The sequence below is a fragment of the Petaurus breviceps genome, unplaced genomic scaffold (genome assembly GCF_028583685.1).
Source record: "Petaurus breviceps papuanus isolate PSGF00001 unplaced genomic scaffold, PetGlider_PUasm1.0 76, whole genome shotgun sequence".
NCBI classification, from domain to species: domain Eukaryota; kingdom Metazoa; phylum Chordata; class Mammalia; order Diprotodontia; family Petauridae; genus Petaurus; species Petaurus breviceps.
Window position 1 is genome coordinate 54,860,210 of NW_027186473.1, and position 20,773 is coordinate 54,880,982.

The window sequence follows — 20,773 nt, forward strand, 5'->3', positions numbered from 1 at the left end:
ACTAACTTTTTTTTCTATTCAAGTTCTTAAAGGTCTTTTGGCACCTCATAAAGATACCTTGCTCAAAAATTTGCTGTAATTCTTGTTACTTTTAGGAAAAAAATACATAAACTCTAAACAAAGAATTTAAGAACCTCCAAAATGAGGCTCTGACCTACCTTTCCATATTTACTTCACATTGCTCCACTAAATGCAAAATGTCTCTTTGCATTCACTAAGCCAGATACCATTATCTACTTCATCTCTTATTTTCAAAGACCTTATTTATCTTTAGAGATTAGCTTAGGTGTCAAAATGTTGATATCTCCTCTCAGTAGAATATAAGCCCTTGAGGGCAGGGTCAGTGTAATTTTTTTTCTTTGGTTCCCCAGAACTTAATTAAGTCACTTGCACAAAGTTAACATACATTTCATATATGTACCGTGTTTCCCCGATAATAAGACCTATCCCAAAAATAAGCCCTCCCCTTACTGTGTAAGGTTCCTCTAAAATAAGCCCTCCCCCGAAAATAAGCCCTATTGAGATTGCTATTATAGTGAAGGTGATCCCCTGCGCTACACGCTACATTACAGTACCCTCTGTATACGCCGTCCCCCCCCCCAGGTGAAACGCATGCCGCGCTCCGAGCTGCATCCAATCAGAGCTGCAGCAGTGAGCGCGTCATCCTGTTCTTCCCCAGTGATTTGCTTATTGAATAAAGGTACATTTTTTTGTTCACATTTACCTGTTTATTAAAATTGCTGTCAATGTTCATTAAAATAAGCCCTCCCCTGAAAATAAGCCCTTTGGTGTTTTTCTGTCCAAAAAATTAATAAGACAGTGTCTTATTATCGGGGAAACACGGTATATGGGCAGCTAGGTGGCACAGTGGATAGAGCATCAGGCCTGGAATCAGCAGAACTTGAATTCAAATCTGGACTCAGATATTTACTAGCTCAGTGACCCTGGGCAAGTTACTTAACCCTGCTAGCCTTAGTTTCCTCACCTGTAAGATGAACTGGAAAAGGAAATGACAAACTACTCCAAAGTTTTTCCCAAGAAAACCCCGAATGAGGTGACGAAGGATCAGACACAACCAAAACAACTGAACAACAATAAATGTATGTATATACACTCTATACTTAAAAACTATTAATATCTTTTGTTATTAAATCATCTTTATTTCCAAAAGCATTCTTCCCCCTCTTATACGAAGAATAAAGAGATTCCCCCCCCTAAAAAAAAAAAAAGCAATTATTTCTGTTCTGTTGTAAAAAATGGTTCTCCTATAAAAATTTTGTTGTTTAGTTCTTGTAACCCCCTTTGCTAACCCTTTACAGACTCATAATGTCTTGTTCACCCAACCAGGAAAAAGGAGACTGGACATGTAGAAAGTATTTTTGCTCACAAGAAAATAGAGATAGCTGGTAAACTAAGTTTTTAGGCTCTCCTCAGGGGAATTAAAAGTATTCAAGGTTCAACTTTCAAGAAAAGCAGGAAGAAAAAAAACAACAGGTTGAGTCATTCTTGGAAAGCTTACAAACTATGAGAAAATATGAGAAGGCTCCAGAGGGTCACAGTGGCCAAATTTGACTATGATTTCCTCAATATACATGGCATCTGTTTGTATTGGTCACATATTTCTCTTCCTTTTTTTTGTTTGAGGTGGGGAAGTCAAGGCAATTGGGGTTAAGTGACTTGCCCAAGGTCACACAGTTAGTTAAGTGTTAAGTATCTGAGGTCAAATTTGAACTCAGGACCTCCTGACTCCTGGACCAATGCTCTATTCACTGCACCACCTAACTGTCCCTTCCCTTCTTTCTTGACCTATTATAGCTGTACTGCAATGGGTTGGCAATATCACTGCTCAAAATAACCAAGGTCACTCTTAGCAGTCTAGAGTTGTAAACAAGTCAACATGTAGGTACGTTTGTATTACCTGCAACAGTGTTGAGAAACATCAAATATTCAAAATTAGAAATCTCCCGATGCTGCCACCGTTGAGTCATACTGGAAGCTTTAAAAATTTGACGTGGATTTGCTAATGAAATACGCCTACAAAAAAATAAAGAAATTAGAATCCACCCTAATAAGACCATCTTCCTAAATAGCACAAACTTATTTACACTATTATTTCAAAATTTAAAGGAAAAAAAAAGTCCTAGTCTACTTAATATTAACACTAACAACAGAAAGGTTAAACAAATAGTTAGAGGGCAGGTGCTTTAATGTGTCCTGTAAAATGTCACTTAAAAAAAAAGCATTAAGATGCTTAATTTTACATAATGAGTCATTTTCATGTCCTGATCAGAAATATACACGGACAATGTTTTTCTGCTGTTGATACCATGAATTTTATTAAATTACAATTCAGTGTAGCAGATGTATTCATATGTCCTTATCAATTTAGGCCAACTTCCTAGAGAAAAAAATTGTCTCAATTTAATATTTATAGGTAGCAACTATAATTCAATACCTGGAGCAGAAAGGTCATTACAAAATGATAATTTTTGTATTTCTAGTGCAGTGAGAAGATGAGAGAAACTGCTGAGGGGAAAACTGAAAGCATTCTGAATGTTCACCTAACTTCATAATTTATAAGACCCAAAAGGGACCAAAGAGATCACCTAATCCAAAACCCCTGTTTTTGAGATGAGCAACTGGAAACCCAAGTAAGCTGAAGTGACTTTCAGGGCCACACACCAGAGATAGAGGTAAAGCCTACATTTCCCAATTTCTAATCTGGCATTCCACTGCAACACACATACAGTCTTTTTTCAACATTCAGAAACAAGCTCCAAGAACCTGAGGTGTAGTCATGGAAGTAATGTTTAAGCAAGTTTAAAAGGTCATGCTCTGGGCCTCAGGCTTTACTTATGAATGATGCTTCTGAATAGTTAGTTCTCATTGAGTGAAATTGAAATTGATTCAGGAAACCTTGTCCTTGGCCTCAGAAGTTTCCCATTAAGACACAGTAGGAAAGCAACACACTTTTTTTTTTTAAACGTGGATTTGATATGGATACCATTTCACACTGAAAGGGGAATAGGAAAAAGAGAAAAGTGACTTTAGATTAATATTGGTCAAATGAAGTATAACAAAATAATAAGGTGTTTATAAATCTATGTCAAATTTAAAACTATTAAATTTTTATTTAATCACTTATATAAATGTACCTTACTTTAAGCAGGTGATTTTCATAAATTGAGTATTTTTAAGTGTCCTAGAAAAAATTGGAAGTGTACTAAAAGTGATTTTGAAGCAATTCTTTTATCAATCCTTTTTATTAAAAATGAATACTTTTCCTACATGAAAAAGTACAAGATGATTGATGATGTAAATTTGGATCTTTGAATGTGGTATGTTCTTAATGGGGAACATGCTTTTAAATGGCTAAAGTAAAAATCATTAAAGAATTTTTACCTGAGGAATAAAGATTTCTGACACTAATTAAGGGTAACTATAATTATTCTCACAAAACCTCAATGTTCATTCCTTCCCTAATAGTAAGAACCTCTTTACTATCTTCAAAGTTCCATATTCATATGAAAATCAAAATACCTAACCATTCTGGGAAGCATAACAATATGACTATGTTGGGAACACTGAGTGATTTTTCCCAGATCTACTATAAGATCTTCTATAAGGACCTTTCTATCTTTTTCTGTCTTGGTTTCTTATAAATATAAAACGGAACTGTTGCTATTTCTTTTCTTCAGAAGTGAATTAAGTTCAAAGACTACCAAAGGTTTATTATCATCATAACTTTGTCTTCATAAAACATCACCAAAGGTTATTAAAATGCCTTAAAGCATAGTACAGTACCTGGTTTGAGGCAATCCAAAACTAGTTCCAATGCCAACACGAGGTAGACAATTAACCACTTTCTTCACTGTAGCAGGGTCTGGAAAGTTGAACATTACAGCAACTACAAACAAAAAAGTATGGAAGATGTCTTCTCACATGCATCTGTTTGATTCTGAAACTTACTCTATTTTCCCACAGTCTATAACAAATCAAGCATGTCTAGACTAGGCATTATTTCCATTTTACTTATAAACTCTTTTCTCAGACCCATTTCCTCTTCTAATCATTGTCAGGAATTCCAGCAACTGTTGTCTCATTAACATTAACATGAAGCTGAAGTAATCTAGTTATACTATTTGAATAAAGAGAATGTCAGCATGTCATGGTCTATCTCTCTGGGTTTCAGTTTTGCAAAAGAAATTAAGGCTTAAACAGTTTTTAAACTAAATGAGTGAAAGCATTGATTGTTTTTACTTACATTGGTATATAGTTTTCAAGAAAAGATTCTGCTTAATATGGAAGTGTATTCAATATTGGTTCTTACATCCAAAGCAATGTTAACTTAAAGGCAAATTAGTTTTCTGTGGCTAAGAACCAAAAGCTTGAACTGTTCTCAAAAGTTCTAATAATTTCTTCTGGAAATGACTGCACATTTATGGAAGTCACACAAAAACTTAATTTTAATCTACACACTCACATATCCCATATGTAAATCTTAATCAGTTATGGCTACTGATATGTTCTTAACTTAAAAAAAAATTAAACACACATAAAAATAGCACTGTTCATATCCAGGTCATTTTTAAACACAGTCACAAAGACAAATTAAGAATGTCTTAATCTGTCATCATGTTTTAGGTAGAATTTAACTTGAAGAATATAAAATAGCCACATGAGCACATGTGAGAAAGATCACACATCTTCAGCTTTATAAAAATATTATATCTAACTAGAAAAACTATATAAGATGGAGGAAATTTCATACATCCCACCAACAAGTTTATGGAGAATGTAATTCCTTATTTATTGAATACCTGTAACTTCTTACACTTAAAATTTAAGGTGATATGAAAGATAAACACACTGTACATGAAATATACAAGAAAAGAATGCTATCTATTAGAGTAGACAACTAGAGTCATAGGGGAAATGGCAACAGGCAAATGAACAGATAAAGCAAGGGTATATACAAAATTTCTCCAAAGTACAAAATGAGTGAGTCAGTGTAAGTCATATATATAGTCAATATATATATATATATATATATATATATATATCATATACATAGTCATCATTTGAGACAAATGAAATGCAAATTTAGAAAGTGTGAAAAAATTCACTAAGAATCATGTCTGCCTTTTAAAAAGTGGAAATTAGCAAAAAATTAAAAAAAATTTTCAAAGTGAATTTTTTTACAAAGGAAATTTGTTTACAATAGATATTGGAATTTGTAAAGAAGAAAAAATGTAATATCTTTATAGATGCTTTTTAAATTATAAAAACCTTTGACCTGTCAGGAGGAAATAACATTTGAATGCACCTAGCCCTAGGGCCTAAAAAAGTGAGAGCTGTCTTACTGAGACACTACCTTCTTTAATATCCCTTTCTATGACACCACTCAAACACTGAGACAGTTTCCCTCCTGATTCCCACATTGCCTGCTCTCCTTGTCTTGATGGATTTTACCAAGCCCCATTCTAAACCCACAAATTGAATTTTAATTCCACTTTGAAGAATGATGTAATAGAAAACAACCAAGAATAATTCAGTACTATCTGCTAATAGTGTCTTCTTATAAGGTACTGGATTTGACAGGAGATAAATGTGTCATTTGATTTTCTAAAACATGTAGGATTCATTCCAGCAGTAATTTAAATATCAAAGAAAGGTTGAGAAGAGCAAAATGACAGTTATATTCTCCTATCCCTCCCATAGATTCAAAGTTCTAATTTTTTGGTATGGTAAAACATAAAAGTACATAAACATAAAAACAGGTATAAAAATATGGTAAGAAACTAAAATCCCAATGAGATATAGATCATACTAGATCTATATCTATATATTTCTATATTTTATAATTGTGTTAAAAGATATCTTTTCTCAAGGGGAAAATTATAAATGAACTTAAAGATTAAAAACTAGAATGGGAAAAAAAAAACACAGGATCGTATAAAATACTGGTTGTCATCAAGGGAGAGTTTAGACCATAACAAAATAAAAAGAAATTTCCATTAAAATGAGAAAGCAATAATGACACTTTCTACAAACTCCTCCAAAAGTGAGCTATTTTAAAATGTGAAAATTACACTTATAACAAGAGTTTTGAGCAATATGACATTACCTCTGTTTGCCATGAAGATCTCTAGTGCTGTATTCTGCAAAAGATAACGCCGGGAAAATATTGATCGAATTTCTGTGAACAGCCATTTTCCATGCAGTCCTTCAGTATATGCCAAAATCTAAATGCAAGAGGAGAAAAGAGGAAGAGATTAAACAACTTTAATAACCTAAGCAATTGAATGACCAAAGAATCATTTGGTTTTTTGTATAAAACTATTTAAAGGTAGAATCATTTGAACAGGAGAAATGGATTTGACATATATGAACAATTGACATATATGTCAATTCTATAAACAGGCATTTAGATACATGCTGAATAAACAAATTACATAATCAGAAAATCTCTGAGTTGGAAAGAATCTCAGAAGTCAACTAATCCAACCCATATCTGAATAAGATTCCCCTCTATAACATCCTTCAAAATTACACAATCTATTCTTGAAGACTTCCAGTGAGTGACAACCCACTATTTCCCAAAGGCAATTCATGATATCTGTGGACAGCTCTAATTGTTAGAAAGCTGTTCAGATTGGATAAAAAAAAAAAGAAACAAATAAAAGGAAAGAAAATGGAGTCTTCTATCTTACCTATAGCATTAGTAATCAATGTTTTATGGTGTGTGTGTGTGTGTGTGTAAATTTGCTTTAAAGGTGGTGGTGATAAACATTAATAAAGTATTCAACCTGGAGTTTCTAAATAATTAGAAATATTGTAGCTTTCAATAAGAAAGTTTTCATCATATTTTTGATATATTTTTATTTTCTAGTCATGTAAAAATATAACTTTTATTGTTAATTTAATGGTTACCAAGAAAATAAGAACAAAAGATTATTGAGTATAGTCCCAATTTAAGTTCAACAACACAGTTACAATATAAAAAGAAACGCTTTTTTCTTTCATTAAAAAAAGTTCTAATTCCATAAAAACATACACAAAAAATGCTAAATTCACCATTTTGGAAATAGCCATTTAGTCTAGAAGCATAAAAGTTGACTACAAAAGGTTAAACTTTTTTTTTCAGTTAATGCTAACTACAAACCTACAAATGAACTCCAGTACAATGTATGAAGTGACTGTCAGAATAACTTGTTACAATTCTTGTCATTCCATGTGACAGACACACATGCTTAGTCTGCCCTGACAAACTAATCCCATCTTTAGTCCTAAACTACTATGCTACATGATTGCTTCAGTTTGATCTTTTCATTTCAAAGCTTAATTATGAAGCTGTTAAGGGACAATAATGTTGGTTACTTCCCCACCCCCATTATTTACCATTACATAACCAAACAAGTTGAGACAGATCACAAATGCATGCTTACTAACACCAGAAACCAATGCTCTGGCAGGAATGTAATGTAATTAAAAAGTTGAGTACAAAAACCATTACTATAAGATGTCTCAGCAGTAGAACATAATGCCATACCCTTCAAAAGTTGTTCCATTTTCAAAATTAAAAACTAAATTAAATTCTGAAGTTGCATTGGGAGAGAAAAAGAGTATATATAGAAAGAAGTGAACTGCACTGCTTCAACTGTATGATGTTCTGTCCTTTCCTCAGTATTCTCCCAATTCCCCAGGACCTAATCAGTTATCTATAACTGACAGTCCTTACTATATGCCAAGCACTGTACTAAACACTTTTCAGTTATTATCTCATTTAATTCCCACAACAACCCTGAAAGATAGGTGCTGATATTGACCCCATTTTACACACATAGAAACTGAGGCAAAGAGAGTTTATGTGACTCTACCCAGGACCACACAACTAGTGTCTGAAGCTGGATTTGAATTCAAGCCTTCCTGAATCCAGGACTATCCACTTGGATAATGAAATGGGCAATATAGCTGAATAAAACAAGCTTCCCATGTCCTCCACCATAATGTCCTACTAGAAACTATGTCCATAAGGTAAGAGATTGTTATGAGGTCAAAGAATCATTTAAAATCTCGATCCCTTTTCTTTATAACCAAGTTCAACTCAAGTTAAACATGAATAAATTAACACAAAAATTGAAATTTAGTTAGGAAAATGGAAACAAAATATGCAGTTATGACCTTCAGAACAATTTATGAAATCAGCTGTTACTTAGAGGATTATAGAATTTTAGAGCTGGAAGTAAACTTAAAGATAAACTACTAAGACCCTTTCATTTTACAGATGTAAAAAGTGAGGTCCATTGGGGGAGGGGTGTGTCAGATGCCTAACCCAAAGGCACACAGTTGATCAGTGGCAGACCATTTACTTTAATTGACTAGAATTTAGGATCTATTCAATGGAAAGCCCCTAAACAGCAGAGCTTATCTTAATGTCTCCTTCAGCACCTAAGGGAGAATTCCTTCAGTTTCTAGTAGGCTGTTAATAAACACTGCTCTGAATCCAGATCTCTGGGGACCAACTATGTGAAAGCCTTAAGTAACTGGGACATGACCAGCCAGAAACCTTAATTAACCAAGTCCATTTTTATTTTCAGGAGAAAGTAAAGTCACAAGACACAAAATGATAAAAGGAATTTTTTTCTTAAAAAAAAAAAAACAACAAAAAACATAAAGGAACTCTGGTGACCCCCAACACCTTTTCAGAAGGTTGAAGAAGTCAGAACTACTTTCATAATAATGCCTACATGCTATAATTTCTAAGCAACTTGGGAAAACTCTTGGGAAAGGAGGGAGTCATCTCTAATTTTTTAAGAGTGTAAAGGAGTCCTAAGAGTTAGAGAAGAGCTACTGAAATGTTATTTCCTGTGCTTAGCTCACATTCTCCCAGATCTGTCCTACCTTTTACACCATCATTTTAGCCAATGAAAAAGTGATGTGCATTTAATTCATTTACTGAACATTTACTGAAATGCCACCAATGTTCACAAAAACTATGAAATACTGTAAAGCCTTCAATCATCAAACAGAGATTATGTTGTGTTCAGTACACTATTCTTACTAGGTTATGAAAGCATAATAATACATTTCAGAAAAGTTTTCAATAAAAACCAAAATGTAAAGGGTTTACTGCTTAATTCTTTACTTAGAAAGTTCAATTAAGGTGAAAACCACATATTTCAAACATTCTGACAATAATAATTCAAAGTTTTAATGGTCTAAATATAATTAAATATTACTAATCAGAATACTCAAAGTTGTCTGGCGTAAAGCAATGGCTATCAATAGCATATGAATTTAACTCCTTACCTTAAAAGGACTAGTTTAGGTTTTTTTAATTGTGGGAAATTCTCCACTCAAAAAAAAAAGTTAAGCACAATCTGTTACAGCAAAATGTATGATAGCAAAATTTGAAATAGAAAACTAAGCATTCTTGAACAGAGGCATGTTTCTGATATAACAGTTTTTGAAAGTATTCATTAAGAAAAGGTATAAACACCGAAAAAGCAGCTGAGGCCTAGCTAAGCAAGGCTTCATTTCTTCTTGGAATAGTATCTGCCTGGTCTATAGCTTCACTTCAAAGTCTCTGGAGTTCAATTAAAACTGGATTAGGTGGAAGCAGACCCTTCTTTGGGACTTTCTGTTCTCTGAAACTCCACATACACTGACAGCACCCTAGACAGAGGTCTAGCCCTCCAATGAACCAGTTGCTATGGAAACTGCATCATTACCACTGCTCTGCACTTAACACACCAAGTATAGTAGTTCCAAAGATAGAGCTCAGAGCACTCTCCCTGAATGTTTATCACCTTTTCTTTTATTAATACCTGAACTCGACTTCTTTTGTTCAAATGTCTCGGCAAAATTGTCTTATCAACTAATCAAGTCTAGAAGAAGGGTATTACAAAATATTTTTAAAATAAAAATGTTTTTCTAGTCTTTACTCCAAAATTTTCAACTGAGAATTAAGACTTCTAAAACAGAGATAAGTCGTCTAGAAATATAGAAACATGTCTTTCATTCATATAATCCACATAACATTCAGACAATGAATAAGAGCCTTCATTATCTTTTTGCATTTGTTCTTGTTTACAAAGTAATAAAAATTCAGTCTTCTATTTTTCTTTGACTATAATTTTGTAATATTTTATAAACTGTCCAAACCAAAGTATCATGTTTTGTTTTCCTAATCCCACTAAACAACAGCAAAATAGTAATAATAATAATAATACTATTATTGACCTTTTTAAAAGGTGGCTTTTTAAAAAATAAAATTTCTGGAACTAAAAAGCAAAATTATAGTCATCTCCCCAAAGTAAAACATACTACTTTTATCTTGACTATAAAGAAAGAGAGTTGGTTTTCCAACAGGTTAAGAAAGAAAATAAAAAAAATAATACACTGTCTCCTTAAATTACAATGAGTTTTAATGGAGTTAGAAAAAAAGAAACTAGACAGATTATATATTTAGACCTATTGAGAACAAAATAAAACAAATAACATGCTACCATCAGAAAAAGTGTAAGCCTTTTCATTGAATTCTGCATAGATAATAGTAATTCTACTGAAATATTATATTAGAGCTTCATCTAACAGCCTAAACGATTTCCTTCAACCAAGTTTTATAAATTTTCTTTCCCACAACTCCATAAAATTTCCCAAAGAATCTGCCAATAATAGTAAGTTCAGTCTAACCATATCTTTGCAATTTTATAGTCACATCATTAACAAATTATTTTTGTAAATTAAAAGACAAACAAAAAAGTAGATACATTGTCTTAGACTTCAAGCAAAACAGAGTCCCTGTCCTATCAAATTAGCAAAGGTACTGTTGAGATGGAAGTTACGCATACTCTAACTGTGCCATTTTCGTGGATTATGGCACTGATAATAACTGAGTATCTACAGATCACATTTATGATGGACAAACCTTAGAACTAAATGAAATATTTAAAACCTGACAAGGGTTTTTTGCTTATTTTATATTAGAAATAACAATCATATCATTTTAAATATGAGTAATCTATACTATTTATAATAATTATGATTTGGCAACCTTAATTAAAGATGTTTTAATCAAACATTTACCCTGAATAGCTCTATCACAGACTTAAAAGTAAATAGGATTTTAGAATCAGCCACATATGATTTTGTCTGAAACTTGATCTCTAACAGCAGTCTAATAATAATCCTAGATTTCAGATTGTATATATTTACAGAATTAGATTCAACCATGTATCATATGACAGTTTATAATCCTTAAACATGTATTAAAAAGACAAAAATGTTGTTTTTCTAAGCATCAGGCATAACTGGAAAACTGCAGGTAATGATTCTATGTTATTAAACATATTAAGCTTTTGGGACCTTTCCAGATTTTGTAATACTGCTTTCTGAATCTCTCAGAAAAATATCAGAACCACTAAAAGTAGAAGTTAATAATTGACAGGAGGAAAAAGTATCTTTTAAAATTAATTATCAAATATTTACTTCATAATTCTTCATCCATATAGTCAATTTTTCCGCCCACTGCCTACTAGTACTATGGTGTGGCATAGTAGTCTCCTAGTATTTTCATGGATGACAAATTCAATTAAACATATTCATTACTCTAATGTTCCACTTGGCAGTTTTAGCCATGATGAAGAATTAAAAATATATAAATAAAATGCTATGTGACCTTTGTATTGATCGGGCTAAAATGGCTTTAAGCTTGGGTATGGATGATGGGGAGTTTGGGATGTAAAAGCACACACACATACTCTTATGTTTTCTCTTCCAATTACTGGAGGAGATGATAAAACCACAGCAAATGATGTATCAGCTCATTTTATCTTATCGCTTTGGGGCTAGGTGACAATGAAGTTCATATTTCACTGGCTCCCATTGAAGATTGTGAAAATTACTTGCCCTCATGACCTGAAATTTCACTAGAAGACAGAAATTTCTCTTCTGCAAAGTAATGCAATTTTTCAGATGTCAACCTTTAGCCCAGCTTTAAAAATTAATTTCATTTATATTAACCAATGATATTGATATTTTCACAGAACACACTTTGATACATGAAGCACTGACTGGCAAATTGATGTTGCTTTCGATGGGTAAAACTATTTTATTTTAAGCTGCTGTGGCAGACAGATTTACTGCAAACTGAAATTCCTATTTCATAATGTAATATTTGTGCTAGCCTGATGCACCTTTAAGTCCCTGGCCTGTAAATAATTCAAAGACTCTTTACCTAGTCCTTTCGGTTTTATTTCCAATTTTATTCAGTTGGAAAATATTTTGCATTGTAAATGATATAACCAGAGAAGCCATTTTTCTGTAATTAACATTTCATATGTATAAGCCAAGGTTCTAAAGTGGAATGTTCCCTTGTTTGCTTAGGTTAAAATAAAACAGTAGTATTTCAAGCCATAAGCCAATGTCAACTTAGTCTATCTTTACTAACACTATATATGTTGCTGCCAAATGGAAAGAAAAAACAGTCAAAATACAGAATTTGATACACAAGGGTGTCAGGGAAAAGGAATAATGCCTAACTTTATTTTATTTTTGCTGTACAGAAAAGAGAGAATGGTTTAAGATACTTACTTCACCTTTTCTTTATTGAATTTACAAATCAAGATTTCCATTTAACTCAAACAAAAATGTTGTACTGACAGAGACGTATGGTTTTTAGCTTTAAAAATGTAGAGTATATATAAACATACAGAAACATTAAAAAAAATTAAATCACATAACCAATTTTATCGTGAACAAGGAATGGAAGAGTTTTGTTTGATCTTTCTTCAAAATGCTAGAAAGAATCAAAACTAATAAAGGGACCATAATCATTTTAAAACATGTATACATTTAAAATCTAGGAGAAAAAAATATCCTTAAATGTGCCAGTAAGTATATATTATCTTTATTTCAGTAAGTAATATAAGACTGACTCTTCTTACAATTTGAGAACCTGTGTTATTTCATTTTAGTAATTTATTTAACATAAATGTGCACAGTGCTTCATAATTTATGCATTAGCCTATATTCTTTGAAATTAGTGAAGTAAATCATAGAAGCAGAAGCTAATTCCTACTGTAGCAGCCTTTCATCATTCCCTGAAATTTCTTTTTTCTTACTATCTCCTCTATCACAATACTCTGAAGAAGGAAAAGACAGAGTTGAGATGCAGAGGCAGGCCCCAAAGGCCTGGCCAGCAGAGGCAGGCCCTGAAAGGGCCTGATCAACTCAGAGGGCAAGTCTTCCCACCAAACACAAGGGCCACTACCAGGCCTATCACCACAGGGCTGGGGCTGGAAAGAGCAAGGTAAAAAGCAAATACAGGGGCCCCTGTCACAGACAGCAAATACTCCTGGGGCTACCACTTTCTAGCCCAGAAATTTAAAAAAAAAAAAGCCCCTATCAGGACCTCCAAAGACCAGTATGACAGAGCGAACCTCACCTGCTCCAAACCTCCCATCTGACCCTGAAAACATAGTAACTCTTGCCCCAGGGCAAAACCCTCTACAGTAAAAGCTTGGGATCCCTAGTGGAAGGGCATAGCTAGACTACAAAGACAAAGACTCTGGAGTCCTACTATCCTTAGAGGAAGGAACCAAACTCAGAGGGAGACAATGTGGACTCCACACCCACAGCTGAAACATCAACAGGGAATGCGTCCCAAGCACAGAAGGCTCTCCTAGATGAGATCAAAAGGAACTTTGAAAACAAAATGAGAGAGATAGAAGACAAAATTAATAATTCCAACAAAACCAAAATAGCAGGATTAGAAAAACATTATAATGAAGGAAACATCTCTCTAAAAAAAAAAGGGTATGATATGGAAACAGAGCTCCAAAAATTAACCAAGGAAAATGATTTGCTAAAAACTAGAATCAAGCAAATTGAAACAAATAACTCTATGAGGAACCAAGAATTAGTCAAACAAAGCAACAAGAATGAAAAATTAGAAAAAGAGGTAAAATATCTCAAAGAAAAAATAACTGACCTGGAAAACAGATCCAGGAGAGATAATCTGAGAATCATAGGCCTACCAGAAAATCATGACGAAAAAATGAGCCTGGACAACAATCTCCAAGAGCTTGTTAAGGAAAACTGCCCTGAGATACTAGAATGTGAGGGTAAGATAGAAATCGAGAGAATCTACCGGACACCTGCTGAAAGAGATACCAAACTGAAAAGTCCTCGAAATGTTGTGGCCGAACTCCAGAACTACCAGATGAAAGAGAAAATACTTCAAGCAGACAGAAAGAAACAATTCAAATATCGAGGGTCCACAGTGAGGATCACACAGGATTTGGCAGCCTCTACACTGAAAGATCGGAGGCAGTGGAATACAATTTTCTGGAAGGCAAAAGAGCTCGGGTTACAACCAAGGATCACATACCCAGGGAGACTGAGCATATTCTTCCAGGCAAACAGATGGTCATTCAACAATATAACAGAGTTCCAGAACTTCTTGATAAAAAAGCCAGAACTCAATGGAAAATTCAACCTCCAATTACGAGATGCAATAATGACATAGAAAGGTAAACAAGGAAAACACACACATACCCTGCTATTTGATAAGAGCAAACTGGTTATAGACAAGGAGAAGGTATGAGTATAAAATACACAAAATGACGATTAAAAAAAAATCTTATTAAGGGCTACAAAGGGACTGCAAATGGAAGAAAGGGGATGAAGTGGAAAAGGGTAAATTATGCCACACAAAGAGGCATAAAAACTGTATAGCAAAGGAAAAGAAGGGAGGGAGATGGGAACCATATGACCTTTTCCCTCATTGGTTCTGGTGCAAGGAGGGAATAACAACCAGTTAAGCATAGGACTCTATGGAGAAGAAACGTAAAAAGGATCATTTCAGAGAGAAAGAGGGGATGGAGAGGAGCTTCGCATGACGTTCGTTCCTGTCACTCTTGGTGCGAAGAAGAAATAACGTACTTCATTAAGTATAAAAATATCCTACAGGCAGTAGGAGGAGGAAAGGGCTATGAAGGGGGGGGTAGTTAGTAGGGAGGGAAGAAGTAAGGGGGAAGGGGAAAAAAAGGGAGGTGAGCTGATAAGGGAATACTGAGGGAGGTGGTGGTCAAAAAGAAAACTATTAAGAGGGTGAAGGGAGAAGGGGGCGGAAATATGAACATTAACAGGGGTGGGAATAGGATGGAGGGAAAGAAACAGATAAAAATCATAATTGTAAATGTGAATGGAATGAACTCTCCCATAAAACGGAGACAGATGGCAGAATGGATTAGAAATCATAATCCTTTAGGAGCGGCCAGGTGGCTCAGCGAGTAAGAGCACTGGTTCCAGTGTCAGGATGACCTGGATCAAATCCGGGCTCAGATACTTAGCACCACACCCAGAAATAACTGGCCGTGTAACCTTGAGCAAGTTACTTAACCCCGATTGATTAAAAAAAAAAAAAGAAATCATAATCCTACAATATGCTGTTTACAAGAAACACATCTGAAACAGAGGGATGCACACACGGTAAAGGTAAAAGGCTGGAGCAAAATATATCATGCCTCAGCTAAAGTAAAAAAAAAAGCAGGGGTAGCAATCCTTATCTGAGATAAAGCAAAAGCAAAAATTGACCTAATAAAAAGAGATAAGGAAGAAAACTACCGTGTTTCCCCGATAATAAGACCTATCCCGAAAATAAGCCCTCCCCTTACTGTGGCCCTATTGAGATTGTTACTGTAGTGAAGGTGATCCCCTGTGCTACATGCTACATTATGGTACCCTCTGTATGCACCCCCCCCACACTCGGTGAAACGCACGCTGCGCTCCGAGCTGCATCCAATCAGAGCTGCAGCAGTGAGCACGTCATCCTGTTCTTTATTGAATTCATTATTGAATAAAGGTACATTTTTTTGTTCACATTTACCTGTTTATTAAAATTGCTGTCAATGTTTATTAAAATAAGCCCTCCCCTGAAAATAAGCCCTCTGGTGTTTTTCTGTCCAAAAAAAATAATAAGACAGTGTCTTATTATCGGGGAAACAAGGTATATCCTGTTAAAAGGCATCATCAAAAATAAAGCAATATCACTACTTAACATATATGCACCAAGTGGTATAGCATCCAAATTCCAAGAGGAGAAAGTAAAGGAATTAGAGGAAGAAATAGATAGCAAAACTATACTAGTGGGAGACCTTAATCTCCCCCTCTCTGAACTTGATAAATCTAACCTCAAAACAAACAAGAAAGAAGCTAAGGAGGTGAACAGGATTTTAGAGAGGATAGGTATCATAGATCTCTGGAGAAAACTGAATGGGGATAAAAAGGAATATACTTTCTTCTCAGCGGTTCATGGTACATACTCAAAAACTGACCACGTTCTAGGGCATAAAAACCTCACAATTCTATGCAGCAAGGCAGAATTATTAAATGCATCCTTCTCAGATCATGATGCAATAAAAATTACATGCAATAAAGGGCCATGGAAAGACAGACTAAAATCTAATTGGAAATTAAACAATGTAATCCTAAAGAATGAGTGGGTCAAACAAGAAATTATACAAACAATCAGTCATTTCATTCAAGAGAATGATAATAATGAGACAACATACCAAAATTTGTGGGATGCATTAAAGAAAGTTATTAGGGGAAGTTTTATATCCCTGAGTGCATACATGATTAAATTAGAGAAAAGGGAGGTCAACGAATTGGGCGTGCAATTGAAAAACCTAGAAAAAGAACAAATTCAAAATCCCCAAATAAATACTAAATTAGAAATATTGAAAACCAAAGGAGAGATCAATAAAATTGAAATTAAGAAAACTATTGAATTAATAAATGAAACTAAGAGCTGGTTTTATGAAAAAACCAACAAAATTGATAGACCCTTAGCCAATATGATAAAAAAAAGAAAGAACAAAACCAAATTATGAGTATCAAAAATAAAAAGGGTGAATCTACCTCCAATGAAAAGGAAATCAAAACAATAATTAGGAATTATTTTTCCCAATTGTATGCACATAAATTTGACAATCTTAGGGAAATGGATGAATATTTACAAAAACACAAGTTGCCCAGATTAACTGAAGAGGAAGTAAATTATTTAAATAACCCCATCTAAGAAAAAGAAATTGAACAAGCCATCAGTCAGCTCCCTAGGAAAAAATCTCCAGGGCCAGACAGATTTACTAGTGAATTCTATCAAACATTTAAAGAACAATTGATTCCAATACTCTACAAACTGTTTGGGAAAATTAGTGAAGGAGTCCTACCAAATTCTTTTTATGACACAAATATGGTACTGATACCTAAATCAGGAGGAGATAAAACAGAGAAAGAAAATTATAGACCAATCTCCCTCATGAATATAGATGTAAAAATTCTAAATAAAATACTAACAAAAAGACTACAGCAACTTATCTCAAGAAAAATACATTTTGATCAGGTAGGATTTATTCCAGGAAGGTTTAATATTAGGAAAACCATTAGTATAATTGATCATATCAACAATAAAACTAGCAGAAACCACATAATCATCTCAATAGATGCAGAAAAGGCTTTTGACAAAATACAATATCCATTCCTATTAAAACATTAGAAAGTATAGGATTAAATGGAGCCTTCCTTAAAAGAATAGGTAGCATCTATTTAAAGCCATCAGCAAGTATTATATGTAATGGGGAGAAGCTAGGAGCATTTCCCATAAGATCAGGGGTGAAACAAGAATGTCCACTATCACCCCTCTTATTCAATCTGGTCCTAAAAATGTTAGCAGTAGCAATTAGAGAAGAAAAAGAAATCAAATTAGGCAAAGAAGAGACCGAGCTACCACTCTCTGCAGATGATATGATGATATACTTAGAGAATCCTAGAGAATCAAGTAAAAAACTACTTGAGACAATAAAGAAATTTGGCAAAGTTGCAGGATATAAAATAAACCCACACAAATCCTCGGCATTCCTATATATATTTCCAATGAAATTCAACAGCAAGAGATAGAAAGAGAAATCCCATTTAAAGTTACTGTAGACATTATAAAATATATGGGAATCTACCTGCTAAAACAAACCCAGGACCTCTACGACCACAACTACAAAACACTTTTCACACAAATAAAGTCACATCTAACTAATTGGAAAAATATCAATTGCTCTTGGCTGGGTCGAGCTAATATAATAAAATTGACCACTTTACCTAAATTAAATTATATATTTAGTGCCATACCAATTAATTTACCAAAAATAGAAAAAATAGTAACAAAATTCATTTGAAAGAATAAACGGTCCAGAATATCAAGGGAATTAATGAAAAGAAATGCTAGGGAAGGTGGACTAGCTATGCCAGATTTCAGTCTGTATTATAAAGCTGCAGTCATCAAAACTACTTGGTACTGGCTGAGGAATAGAGGAGTGGATCAATGGAATAGATTAGGCACACGAGATTCAGAAATCAACGACTATAGTAATCTATTGTTTGAGAAACCCCAAGACCCTGGTTTTGGGGATTAAAAACTCACTATTTGACAAAAACTGCTGGGAAAACTGGAATATAGTATGGCAGAAACTGGGCATAGACCATTATCTAACACCATATACCAAAATCAAGTCTAAATTGGTGCATGATCTAGGTATAAAGGTTGATACTGTAAGCAGTCTTGTAAAACAAGGAATAGTTTACCTGTCAGACCTGTGGAGAGGCTAAGACTTTATGACTAAACAAGAATTAGAGAACATTATAAAATGTAAAATGGATAATTTTGACTACATGAAATTGAAAAGCTTCTATACAAACAAAGCCAATGTAACCAAGATTAAGAGGGAGGTGGGAAACTGGGAAAGAATCTTTACAACCTATGTCTATGACAAAAGATTCATTTCTAAAATGTACAGAGAACTGAGTCAAATTTATAAGAATACAAGTCATTCCGCAATTGACAAATGGTCAAAGGATATGAACAGGCAATTTTCAGAGAAAGAAATTAAACATATCGATAAGCACATGAAGAAATGCTCTAAATCACTACTGATTAGAGAAATGCAAATCAAAACAACTCTGAGGTACCACATCTCACCAGTCAGATTGGCTAAGGAAAATGACAAATGCTGGAGAGAATGTGGGCAAATTGGAATACTAATGTATTGCTGGTGGAATTGTGAACTGATCCAGCCTTTCCTGAGATCAATCTGGAATGTAACAACCTTACTGACTCATTGGCCAATCAAAAGTATCTACTGAAAAACAAGCCTCCCACACCAGGCTCCAGGTGCCCTTTAGCCTAGGGGCAGTGAAGATCTTTAAAATTTACATTCCCATTACATTGGGCTATAAATAATTTTATACCCTTTGACCCAGCAATACCACTCCTAGGTTTATATCCCAAAGAGATCATAGAAGTGGGAGAAAGACCCATATGTACAAAAAATGTTTATAGGAGCTCTTTTTGTGGTGGCAAAGAATTGGATATTAAGGGGGTGCCCATCAATTGGGGAATGGCTGAACAAGTTATGGAATAATATTGTGCTATAAGAAATGAGGAGCAGGCGGTCTTCATATTTACCTGGAGAAGCTTATACAAACTGATGCTGAGTGAGAAGAGTAGAACCAGGAGAAATTTGTACACAATTACAGACACAATGTATGTGTGATGACCAACTTTGATAGACTGGACCCTTACCAGCAATGCAGTGATATAAGTCAATCCCAAAAGACTCATGATGGAGAGAAATATGTGCATCCAGAGAAAGAACTAGAAATAACTGAGTTTATATACAGGTGGAAGCAAAATACCTGATCTTTTTCCTTCCCTTGTTTGGTTTTATGTCCTCTTTACCATTTTTCATTCCATCTGATACAATCCATCTTTATAACCTGACTAATGTATAATGTGAAAGTATTTACAGATCTTATACTTGACTATATGCTGCCATGAGGGGGAGGGGAGGGAGGGGGACAAAATGTGAAACTCAAGGAATTGTGGAATTGAATCCGGTAAACTAAAAGGAAACAAACAAATTAATTAAAAAATTAAAAAAAAATAAATAAGAAAGAAAGAAAAAGACGGAGTCAAGCCATAACTAAATGTCCCACAGATCACATATCTATGACTAGAAGCAGCTAGGTGGTACATTGGTAGAACAATAGAAAGCTAGACTAGACTGGAGTTGGGAAGTTCTGAGTTCAAATTCAGTCTAAAACACTGTGTGACATGGGCAAGTGACTTACTTTGAAGCCCTTAGTTTCATAGTCTGAAAAAATGGGGAGGATACTAATAGAACCTACTTCCTTAGGTTGTTGGGGGGTGTGAGGAGAATGATATAGTTGAAAATCCCTTTGAAACTAATTTAAAGTGCTAAATAAATGTGAATTATCATTATCATCATCACTATCATCACCACCACCATTATTACAATTCATTCATTTATTCAGCCAACATCTTTTAAGCTCCTACTATGTTCAAATATAAAGTAGGTACTGACAACCAAGGATAAGAAAGCCTAGGACTTGAGCCTGCTGATTCCTAGCCCATTCTTTCCATTCCACACGTCTGACATGCACTCACTCCTCATCCTATATGACGTGATGAAATTTTCTTCTCTCAAAGACTGTTCGGGTGCCACTTCTTTCATGAAACTTTTCTTATTTAGTTCCTCAGTTAAAAGTGTTCTCAAATTTTCCTAGTACACTTTCTCGAGGAGTCAATCCCTGCTTGGAACCCAAGGCTAGATCTCATCCACTATCTTTCTACCCCACATATCTGGGTTCTAGAAGTCCTATGCTCAGGTTCTGCTTCTAACCCATATTGGGG

The 20,773-nt window shown here is 34.3% G+C and overlaps 1 protein-coding gene across 2 annotated transcripts in view; it reads right to left on the minus strand.

Annotated features, from left to right (window-relative positions):
• The window catches only part of LRBA (LPS responsive beige-like anchor protein), a 737,508-nt gene that overhangs the window by 228,099 nt on the left and 488,636 nt on the right, over nucleotides 1-20,773 (minus strand). For both annotated transcript variants that reach the window (XM_069105500.1, XM_069105498.1), the window contains exons 28-30: nucleotides 6,128-6,245; nucleotides 3,805-3,907; nucleotides 1,919-2,034 (exon numbers count right to left, since the gene is read on the minus strand). In XM_069105500.1, the coding sequence (XP_068961601.1) occupies nucleotides 1,919-2,034; nucleotides 3,805-3,907; nucleotides 6,128-6,245 (337 nt within the window). The remainder of the gene's footprint in view (nucleotides 1-1,918; nucleotides 2,035-3,804; nucleotides 3,908-6,127; nucleotides 6,246-20,773) is intronic.